The sequence below is a fragment of the Euprymna scolopes genome, chromosome 2 (assembly GCF_053919585.1).
Source record: "Euprymna scolopes isolate OS-2025 chromosome 2, ASM5391958v1, whole genome shotgun sequence".
Taxonomy (NCBI): Eukaryota; Metazoa; Mollusca; class Cephalopoda; order Sepiida; family Sepiolidae; genus Euprymna; species Euprymna scolopes.
In genome coordinates, this window is record NC_136483.1 from 164,687,917 (window position 1) to 164,700,036 (window position 12,120).

The 12,120-nt window shown below is 34.3% G+C and overlaps 2 protein-coding genes across 2 annotated transcripts in view; one reads left to right on the forward strand and one right to left on the reverse strand.

Moving 5' to 3' along the window:
• The window catches only part of LOC145298547 (prolyl 3-hydroxylase OGFOD1-like), a 67,020-nt gene extending 57,553 nt beyond the window's left edge, over positions 1 to 9,467 (reverse strand). The window contains exon 1 of the mRNA XM_080144327.1: positions 9,092 to 9,467. Within this exon, the coding sequence (XP_080000453.1) occupies positions 9,092 to 9,329 (238 nt within the window). The 5' untranslated portion in view covers positions 9,330 to 9,467. The remainder of the gene's footprint in view (positions 1 to 9,091) is intronic.
• Positions 9,468 to 9,619: 152 nt separating this feature from the next.
• LOC145298563 (U6 snRNA-associated Sm-like protein LSm4) overlaps positions 9,620 to 12,120 on the forward strand; it is a 45,543-nt gene continuing 43,042 nt past the window's right edge. The window contains exon 1 of the mRNA XM_080144328.1: positions 9,620 to 9,727. Within this exon, the coding sequence (XP_080000454.1) occupies positions 9,725 to 9,727 (3 nt within the window). The 5' untranslated portion in view covers positions 9,620 to 9,724. The remainder of the gene's footprint in view (positions 9,728 to 12,120) is intronic.

Consider the following 12,120-nt stretch of genomic DNA (forward strand, 5'->3'; position numbering starts at 1 on the left):
AAAAACATCCTCATCATTAATACAAACAGTAACCCAAGTCCATAATGACGATATATATATGAAAAAAAATAAAATAAAAATGGTACATATGCAAAATACGCACAGAGCTATTTTCTAGTTAGAATTTATAAATTAAATTCAATTTTTATGGTATTTTTTGTTTATTGAATTGTTAGATAAAAATACAGACTAATTACAACCCCTCCTCCTCTATGTTACAAATGGGTTTCTAAATATTTGATTGATCAGGTGCAGAAACATATCTTAAATTTAATTGGCCCCCACTCTTTCTTCTTGGCAACCTCTTACAGCTAATATTGTTATGATTTTAGCACGGTCTATATTCTGCATGAATACCAAATAAATAAGAGGCAGATTAAAGATTAATTTATGGGGCATTTCACTGTTGCATTATTTCCCTTGTTTTCTAGATGGTGATAGATGATTTGGTGTCCCCAATGAAATATCTTCCAACAGATATTATGTATTATAATATATTATTTTTTTATTATTAAAATTTTAGATAAAATAAGTGAAATAATGGGAACAGTTCTTATTTTTATTTAAAGTGTAATATTCATTTTTTTGTAACATTTTTTGTGAAACCTTAAAAGTAAAATCAAAAACATTTTTACAGAAAAGTATCATTTTTATGCCAAACTACTTATAATAATAATAATAATAATAATAATAATAATAATAATAATTTATCCAAGAATATAATAAATTTCTTCAGTTAAAATATCTGTTGGAAGATGTTTCATCAGGGATGCCAAATCAGCAATCACAGTCTAGAAAACAATGGCAACTGTCTCGGGGAAATATGTTGGGTGTCATTTATAGTTTAAAGGATGATTAAAAGTCAAATCGACAAAATCCAAAATAGGCGAATGTTTAGGAAATTAACCCCCCCCTTAATTCCCCAATTTACACTTTTTTCACGCTAATCTCATCAATTACAAGTTTAACTTTCAGATTTAAAAAAAAAAAAAAAATTATGACTTATTGTAAGGGATCAGTTTTCAATTACAAATTGAACACATACTTTGTGACTATCACTGAGAAAAATATCGCGACTCTCTCACGTGATCTGTGTTTATTCCCATCCAAAAAAATATATACATAATGGTAGCAAGAGCCCAAAAATGAAGAACAAGAGTATGACTGATGAAGAATATTTTATTTTCAGTTTGTACATCGTCGCAGTTTACTGTACAATTCTTCAACATGAAAACTGCAAGGTAAAGTAATAATTTTCTTTGATTTAAAATAAAAGAAAAAATAATAAAAATTCAATAGGAAGAGAAAGGATGAAATTTCCCATATGTTTACACACATGAACCTCAAATTCGGTGCAGTTGTAAAAGTCTACATGTTATCAATGCATCATGCCTGTTATTTGATAATACGTTGTAGACAATAGATGTCTTCGATAAATTTTCACTGGCAATCAAAAGGAGTTAACTTGTCTTTGTTTTACAATATAATTAATACTAGTATCATTTATAGCAACAAAATTTGTTGATAAATCAGCATTAGAAAGCCTATTAATCAGCCAATTAATTGGTAATCAGGCAATTTGATTAGCGGTACATCCCTTTATATATATATATATATATATATATATATATATATATATATATATATAAACTTTGTATTCAATTTTGTTTGAATTGAATATTTTTGGAAATTTTTTCCAACGCTAAAATAGGACATTACTGTGATATTCATTTACAGCATACTTGAAAATCTGTAAAAGTTGTAGAGCTAGAAAGTAAGTAAAAATTTACCCTAACCCCTTATAGAATCATCATTGTTATTTTTTTATTTTAAATCAGTCAAAGAAAATTATTTCATCTTTCAATTTTCATGTTGAGGAATTGTGTAATAAACTGCGACGGTGTGCAAACTAAAAATAAAGTATTCTTCATCAGTCATACTCTTGTTCCTCATTTTTGGGCTCTTGCTACCATTATGTATATATTTTTATTTTTCTGGTTTAGATAATGTATATTTTATTGAGATAAATTACTAATTAGATATTAGGCATAAGTAATTTAAATATGTAAAATATTAACTAAATACTGACAATAACCTGCAACCATTATGGCAACCAGTTTCTGCTTGAAATATTTAAAAAAAATTTTTTTTTATTTTTTATTAAATTTACACCCCAAACAAGGCACACTGCCACTTTGAAGCAGGGGGCTACTATCAGGGACTTAATTAGCAGGGTCATTATGAAGGGAGATGAGTAGAAAGATGTTTGTTAACATTACATTTGAACTTCTGCATACCAGTGCAGTTGGGAAAGCAGAATCCCGGAAGAGAGTTCCAAAGACTCGCAGTTCTGGGGAAGAAACTATTGGAGTAAAAGGCTTTCTTGCACCTAGGGATCTCTACTGTAAAGGGATGAGACTTAGTAGCTTGTCGGGTTTGTCGGGGGTAGTTATGTCAGGGAGGTACAAGTGTTTGCAGTTCGTCAGAGCATTCACCATTAAAATGTTTATAGAACAGGCAGAGGGATGCAACATCTCGTCGATGGGACAGAGGCTGAAGCCTAGATGATAGTTCAGGACCTATCAGGTTGGCGACTCTCTTTTGAACCCTGTCCAGGAGCGAGAGACAAGCAGCAGATGAACCAGCCCAGATGTGACAACAGTACTCCATACATGGGCGAATGGTGGCCTTGTAGAGGTATAGGATACTGTCAGGCGTAAGTAGTTTTCTAGCACGGTAGAGGGAGCCAACCTTCCTTGTAGCAGCCTTGGCAATGCTCTCAATGTATCTATTCCAGTTCATATTCCCTGTAAACATTAGGCCGAGGAGTTTAAAAGAAGTACTTTTAGGCAATGTGTTTTTGGCCATTGCTATTGGTGGTAGAGAAGGTTTCTTGTAGTTATTGAAGGAAACAAGCTTAGTCTTAGCAGCATTGAATGTGACCATCCATTTTTGTCCCCATTCCACTACAGATTGGAGGTCATCCTCTAGCGTTTCTGCCACTTCTTTCGATATGTGTTCATTTGCTTTCCCCTCATATCTGTTATAGAGTGGTGTCATCGGCAAATATACCCATCTCCGAAACAATTTTATCAGGGAGGTCATTTATGAATATCAGGAATAATAGAGGTCCAAGGATAGACCCCTGAGGTACTCCCGCATTTATGTCATATTGTTTAGATGTACGACCATCGAGGACAACTTTGATTTTTCTCTTAAGAAGGATTTAATTACATTATGAATTCTTCCAGTGATTCCATATGATCTAATTTTCCTTAGAAGACCATCGTGCCATACCCTGTCAAAAGCCTTAGATATATCAAGGGCTACCGCTCTACCCTCCCCTGTTTTGTCCAATGAACGGTATATACGTTCAGAAACTACAGTTAAGATATCTGCTGTTGAACGGGCTTGCCTGAATCCATATTGTTTGTCAGTCAGGAGTAGCAGCTGTTAGGTGCTGGACTAGGGCTTGATTAATTAAGGACTCAAATATTTTGGTGAAAAGCAGGAGGAGGCTAATGGGGCGATAATTTAGTGGGTCAGTTCTTTCACCAGAATTCTTGAAGACTGGTACCACAGAGGCGGTTTTCCAGCAGTCGGGAAAGCAAGATTCGTTAAGGCATTTATTGTAAAGTTTGGAGAGAACTGGAGCAACCTCGGCAGAGCATTTTTTTAATAGCACAGCCGGGATGAGATCTGGTCCACATGCTTTTGAGGTATCTAGGTTTTTTATAATAGCATGTACCTGAGAAGGGGTGATTTTCAAATCATCTAGTGTGGCGTCTGTTCGCAGAGGAAAATCAGGGAGGGAGTGGTGTACAGAGTTCAGTGTGGAGTTTGAGGCAAACCGACTGGCAAGTAGATTAGCCTTGTCAGTTGCTGTGCAAGCAACCTCATGATTGTTGGATAGTGGGGGAATAGTTGACTGTCCACTATTTACTACGCTGTTGTAGATTTTTTAAAAATCCCGGGTTCCTAATTTCTGTGCTTCGATGCGTTTTCTGATGGTTTCAGAGTAATCTGTCTTAGCTGTCTCTATCACTCTCTTACAATTATTTCTAGCTTCTATAAACTTCTGTTTATTTGAGCTGGACTTATGTCGGTTGAATCTGCGGAACGCATGCTGCCTTTGACAAATGGCAGCTGCACAAGCAGAAGTAAACCATTGGGGAGAGTGGGGCTTGCTATAGAATTTCCGTGCGGGAACATGTGCTTCAATTGCAGTTTTGAACCATTCAGTGGTCTCATTTGCACACTGTTCCGCTGGAAGAGTAAAGATATTTTGCCATGGGGCATCTCTGATGAGTTCCCTGATGGCTTCCCAATCAGCCTTTTTGTAATACCTCGTTGTTTTGAGTAGTGGGTCTTCAGTTTTAGGGCGAGAATTTCGGCTGATTTCTACCATTATCACAGCGTGATCAGCATTCCCGAGTGGGCTGTGGGCATTTGTTGTACAGTCATCGGAAACCGTTGTCAGAAAGAGATCTAGAAGTGAGGCATGTTGATCTTGCTGGTCTGGGAAACGTGTTGGAAATGTAACCAACTGAGATAGGGAATGGGATATAGAGAAGCTACGTGTTATGCTAGCAGCTATGTCTGTGTGATTAGAGAATCCTAGCTAATTACTGTGGTGGACATTGAAGTCACCAAATACATGTATTTGTGCGCTAGAATCGAAGGAGAGTGCTACATCTATGCTGTCTGAGACTTTATTAGGGTACAGTCTTGGTTTGAGGGAGAGCGGTAGAGAAAATACAAGTAGCTAATATTGTGTTGCATATTTAGTCTGAAGCACATAAAGGCCTGGTCGTCTGATTCTAGTTTTATTTCTCTAGTCAGGGGGAGGGTGTTACGAATATAGACTCCAAGCCCATGCATATGTCTGTCCGAGTCCTTACGGTAAAGTGGGAGATAACCAGGCATGTTAAAGTGGTTACAGGGAATGGAGGAGTGAAGGTTAGGTTCACTTAATGCTAAGATATCCGGGGTGTTTACAAGGAGAAATGACTCAACATCATCTAAGTTAGTTCTAAGCCCGCGGATATTTGTAAATGCAAGCCTCAAGGGAGGAGGCAGGTTGGTTTTCTTTGAGTTTGGTCCTGGTTTAAACGTAATTTTTGCTTGAGCTGTCATTTCATTTTATTTAAAAGTTTCAGTTAGGGTGAGTGAGTGAGGGGGTGCTGGACAAGTAGTTGTGCAAGAATACCAGACATGCAATACAAGTAGACCATCAGCTGTCCTCACCCACAGGATTGTGGCCTCAGGAAAGCCTACCGGGGATGAGTGCAGGGTCCCTTTCCATGCGCGACATGGCACTACAAACATCCCGATATTATACAACTGTTGATGGAGCAGTCACTCTAAGCACTACCAAAGAGTTAGGGCTCATGTACTATCAGTCGGAAACAGCAGCCAGGAACTGTCAATCCGGTACCCTCAATCCATTAGGCAAAGCCAGTCCAGTCTAACTGCACCGACATATATGGCACTGAAGCACCCCACTGTGTCCAGTTTAGGGGGATGGGATGTGGCGGGAGCGGGGAAAAGCGGTGTTCATTGCCCTAGTCAGGAAACAAGGTCAACCACTGGGTGATTCAGATGAGTCCCTGTGATAGTACCTCTACGCCTGGTCAATAGGCAAAGAAGGAGTATGAAAGCCGGGCGATAGACAGAGCCTATCTCCTCCTTAAGCAGTTTAGGTTTGCCAACCGGTGATTTGTTTGAGTCACCAGCTCTAGAAAGGTTGTCGTCCAGGACTGAAGAGGCCTCCCTGCCCTAGGTTTAGTTTCAGAGTTTTCCTTCTCCTAGACGGATGACCTGGGAAGATCTACGGGTCCATCAGCTCCGACGGGGTTCGCCCCGCGCCTGGGTCCTAATTCAGGTATTTTTGCGACCCCGCATGGGTAGTTAATATTAATTGGTTATTTAGGTTAATATCTCCTGAAAAAATCGGGTATTTAGGTTAACTTCTACAGAAAATTTTCACTCCTCAAACGTGGTTAAAAAAGGACATTAATATCCTTTCCATTTTCATTTTTACTGGGAGAGGGTATAGGTAAAAATTCATGCAATGGAAGCAACTAAATTTGCAATAGCATCGGATTGAGAGAGACGAGTTAATGTATGGTTAGATATAGTTTTGTAAGTTTAGGAAACGTATGGTTAGATATGGTTTAGTAAGTTTAGGAATGTATGGTTAGATATGGTTTAATAAGTTTAGGATTAGGATAAAGTGTTAAAGTATGATTTACTTGCTATTAGAAATTATGATTTGGTGCCCAAACTGAATATTTAGTATGACTGAAAGATAAGATATATGCTCAGTATAGATACAAGAGAACATTTGATATGGAGTACAGTTATACCTGATAGATATAGGTTATTGCATATTCTGTAAGTATAGTTAAACATAGATGGATGGATAAGTAGTATGTTTCATTGTATACGAATGCATGGAATTTTAGACAATTTGAGTAAGTTGCCTTCAGACTTCAACGAAGGAGGATGACTTCGCCTTTCTCTTAATATCCGGAAGTTTGTATTTCAATGAGTACTGGTTTAGTTTGTGTAATAATTATTGTAATACTATCTCTTAACAAAGAGATATTAACGGTTGCTGTTCATTATTGATTACTTTAAGTCTATGTATAGGACTATGGCTAGTAAGTATTTACTTAGAAGCTTGGTTATGGGTTAGGAGTTATAATCAGGAGCATGCCTAAGAAATCTTTAGATGTTAATGGGTATCGATTTACGAGTCTGTTAGGGTCAAGGGCGGAGAGCAAGGACCCCTCTAAGTTACGTGAAACAGATTAGGTTTAGTGGCAACTTAGGAAATAGAGCAGTTTGATTTGTTAGTGATCAGGATAAAGAGAATTTAAGTAAAAAAGAAAAAAGGTTTGTCATGCAAAACAGACAAGGCAGTCATCTTGGAGGTAAAGTATCTATAGGATGTACTTAGTATACAAGCAGCGGTATTTTGCAGTTTTGAGAGGAATTTTAGGTACAATAGTTTCATGGTTTATCGTACAAGTCCGTAGTCTAGGTCAGGGACGAAGCACTTCTGATATTGTAACTGGGTTTATCTAATTTTAAAAGTAGTTGAATAGAGTATTATGAGGTGTTCTACTTAGCTTAGGGATAGAATGAAAATTTAAGGTAATATTCAAAGTGATATAAGGAATTTCATGAGGATTAGATATATGATCACTGGATGTTGAACTGCTCAGGATAATTTTTGTATCTATTCAGAAGGATGTCTTGGTAATATAAGATTTGTATACTGCTTCAGTTCTATCCTCTATCGGAAAAGAAAATCCGTATGTATTTCGGTTGGCAATTTTGTCAAGAGAGGAAATTTAAAAGAGCTTATCTAATTTTTAATGATATCAGTTTACAAACAATTGTACAGACTGATAAATTGTTGTGCAAGACATAGGAGCCCCTCATCTTGGTATTTTGATGAAATGACAGATCAAGAGCATAGGTTCGGAAGAGGTGTCCGGAGAGGAAATGGCAGTGTGCAAGGTAGGGGGGGGTCACTGATATCTTATTAACGTTATTTTATCTATTTTTTTCCTATAAAAAAAAAAAAAAATTTTGCCTTTCGATGGCTGATTATATTAAGTATCGTACTTAAATAAAGTTCTGATGTCCTCTAAATAAATTAGCATAATTTCTTCTTTTTTTTTACCGAGTTTGTTCTTACTAAAGCATTGACTTATTATTTAAGTGAGATGGGATTGTAAACTGCGAAATGGTCTATTTAAGTGGAGAAAAATTGTTGGTTACAATATGCCTGGAAATGTAAAGAATATTTGCTTCAATTTTTTGGGGGTTTGTATTACTATACACAGATTCGAAAACAGTTGTCGACTGTATCTAACAAGTATCCCAAAACGTTTTAATGTCAATCACACACACACATTGTCATCGCCTATATACTAATTTTATTCGATCAGAGACAATTTAAATCAAAGTTGAAAGGAGAAAATTCAGTTTTACGCTCAATGCAGTTTAGTAGTAAAATCACTAAAAATTTGTAACTTTTGATTTTCTTAGTTCAAAAAGAAACTACTTGATCGATTTACGTAATTTTTGGAATATGACATCTTTATTTTGTAACGATTACGTAGACTTTTCTTCATTTTCTTTACTTGTAATTGCCACCATAAATGCCAATCTAACTTATATTTATTTGCTTCCTTACGAGAGCAACAGAGCAACAGCAACACAACACATGCAAAAATACAAATTGCCTTAAGGGGTTTCCCTACACTGACTAAGGACAAATTAAGCTTAAGTGTCAGGACAGATACAACACTTGGATCTTAGCTCCAAGTGCTAATCTAAATAAGCACCAACAAAAGTCCCCGCCTTCCTCGTTTTAAGAATAAACGTTATTTAAACACGAGGAGGAGTGGGAATCGTTAACTATTCTGTGCGCCAGCATAGCAATATAAGAAGATAATGTGGTGCTCATGCAGAGAGTGATACGTGCTGAAATAATAACGTTATTATTTTAAAAGCCATTCTTAACATGGGGAGGAGAGGGTGTTTTGTACCTATTCTGTACTTTAACCTTACAATTGAATAAAAGGTGCTAGTGCAGAGAGTGATCCGCGCTATTTTTTAAATCGTATTTCCAAGTTTAATTAAAGTTTTATGATATTTTTTTTTTATTCAATTGTAAGGTTGAAGTATAGAACAGGTACAAAACACCCTCCCCTCCCCATGTTAAGAATGGCTTTTTAAATAATAACGTTATTATTTACGTCCGGATCACTCTTTGCACTAGTACTGAATAAAAAAACATATCAAACTTTAATTAAACGTGGAAATACTATTTAAAAAATAGCGCGGATCACTCTCTGCATTAGCATCGAAAAGGTAAACTATTTTGGAAATATTTAAAAAAATGGTTACTCATTCTGTCCTGCGGCCCTGCCTGCGCCGTATGCTCCCTAACTGGATGATAATTTTACGTCAAATTTAAATAGGAAAGTGACTGACTCGCTCTTCCACTTTGAAATATGTGATTTTTTTTTCTTCATGTAAGTTAAACTATAAATGAAAGTAAATAACTTACGTTGTCCGGATTTATTTTCATCCGAGGACGAAATTTCCGCTGATTTTTTCGGCTCATTTTCGCAAAAATGTTGGAATTTATCTCGGAGCGATTCAATGAAGTCTTCTTCGATATATTTTGAATTGATAGTCATTCGCGTGGAAGAATCTTTCCCATTCTCAACTCGCAAACGCTTATTACTATAATCATGACCCTTCGTTTGCGAATCCAGCGTCCGCTTAGATTGTTCGGTGGACATTTTTGAAAAAAGTTTTATTTCTTTTCTAAAAAAAATATTTATACATATATAAAAAAAAGATAATTTGTTGTGTAGAAAAAAAAAATTACAGCATCACGGCCATGTGTTATGTTTTTAGTTTAAAGTTAAATAAATACTAAGCAAACCATAGTTTCGTATAATGCTATTAAAGATAAAAATAGTCAAATTGTTTTCCAATAAATAAGTGAATAAATCAATAGAAATATTTTTAATAATTAAATTATTATAAAGCTTTATATATATATATATATTTTTATAATTTTTTTTCTAATGTCTATCTGTGGCTAAGTAAAAACTATCCGCTTTACATTTTACTCGAATGGCGGTTTTACATGTGTAAACTTCATAAAAACACTCAAAGTGAAACTTAGAAAATGGTGAGTACCATCTAGAATATTTCTTTCTATTTATAAACTAGACGGTGTTTATGAACTTATGTTACCGTGCTATTTTTAAAAATAGTATTTAAGTTAAATTCAAGTTTTACAATATATATATTTTTTAATTGTTAACGTGAAAGTACAAAATAGTTACACGATGTTAAGAATGGCTTTCTAAATAATAATATTATTTCAGCACAGTAACATAAGTGCATAAGTACCAACTAGACTTATAAAACGGTTACTTATATTAGCAATTGTTATACTATTAATAAAATTATCTTAAATAGAGTCCATATAGTGATGACTTTTCGTTGCATTCATCCATCGATATAGTTAAAATTTCTTGATTATTTTCAAAAAACAAAACAAAAAAAAAGTATCCATCTGGTTAAATATAAACTTGAATTAATTTTTTAATTTACTTATTAAGACTTTAACCTTCGGTTTATTAAAAAAAAAAATGTATTCATTAAGTTCAGTTATATATTGTCTTATTCGACACGCTGGTTGATGTACGCTTTGTTTTACACAAATAAAAAAAATGACCATGTGTTTTATAGAAAGAAATATTGTTTGTAATGTTTACCATTCAAACTCTATGCTCTTTACACGAAAATAATATAAACATTCAAGATGAAAATGACATTTTTATTTTGTTTTGTAAATTTGAGAAGTACAAAGTGCGTATCTATCTATATATAAATAACAATTAAATTTACCAAAATGATTCAAGATGGTAAAAAAAAAGTATATTATAAATATTAAATAATTAATATTTATAAAGTAATCTCAACCAGATATAAAAGCTCGATAAAACCAAGTAGGAGATAGAGCTTATAATAGGAGCAAACACTTAATAAAACATGTTAAAAAAACACCTTGAAAAAGAGTTAATAACATATTTAATTTGAAAAGGAAACACTAAATAAGTGGTTAGTCCTTAATCCGCGGAGTTTCAAAGAAATACTTTCCTTCTCATCAGAGGGTAGGAATTAGCAAAATGCGGGATCGGATTTTGCATGCAAAAGTATTTGATGAAACTGCAAGTAAGTCAAAGATCTTACTTGATAACAAAAAGTGAAGCATATATATATATATATATATATATATATATATATATATATATATATATAGTGCAAAACTTTGTTGAAATTCAAAGACTTACATTTTTCTTTGTAACTTTTGTTTATTTCATCCTGGATTTCTTCATTACAGCCGTTTCGTTAATGGGATGGCAATTCTATGATTTTATGTGTCCATAAAAATTTCCAGTCCTCACTAATTTGTCAGATGTTGTTTCCATTTGATGTTACCAACAAAAGGTTGATTTTGTACATGATATAGTAATAGTTGTGTGATTCCAACGAGAGAGAAATGTATATTTAAAAGAGTGTAGTCGGCAACAATTGTTGATTTTTAAGACTTTCATCATTTTTTAATATTGAAAAAAAAAAAAAATGATAAAAGTCTTTTACATTAGGTCCACTTCCACAATTTTCTTTAAAATGACTGCTTTTATAGGTTTTCGACTTAAAAATCAACATTTGTTGCTGGTTACACCTAAAAAAAGATATAATTTATCGAAATGCGTACTTGTAAAGAATAGGCAGTTTTCTGCTTCCCGACTGTACTAAACTGAAGAAGTATACATGAAATGTGAACAGACATCTTGCTGCTCAACTCCCCACAGTTCCCTGTTAGACACGATTCCAAATAGTAACCCTATACATCCACGTGGCAATATTCTTAGAGATGAAAACTAGTAAAAATAAAAAGGTACTCTTTTTTTTTTTTTTTTTTTTTTTGTCCCCCACCTCAACAACTCACCTTTAGAATGACGACTTTTATAGTTTTTTTTTTTGGGGGGGGGGTATGCTGAAAACGAATATCACATTTAAATTTGGTGCAAACAAGTAATTTTCTTGATATTAAGACCTGGTACTATTTTATTCATCTGTGATGAAATACTAACGTTATTTAGAAAGCCATTCTTAACATGGGGAGGGTGTTTTGTAACCATTCTGTACTTTAATCTTACACCTTAATAAAAACGAATACAAAGTTTTAATTAAACTTGAAAATACTATTTAAAAAATAACACGGATCAATAAGTACACTACCACCTAAGATCTTTATTATCCAATGTAATCCCACTGGTGGCCATGTTTTTTCCCAACTGAAAAGTACTAATGCGCATACGTGTTACAAAAGACTCCCTTCCTCCCCCTGTTAAGGATGGCGAACGCCACTGACATTTATTAAATAATGCATTGAGTAAAAATGTCTTAATACCCAGAAAACTACTTGTCTCTGCAAAGTTTAAATGTGATATTCGTTTTCAGCATACTAAAAAATATCATTTTAAAGATGAGTGTTAAGGTGAAAAG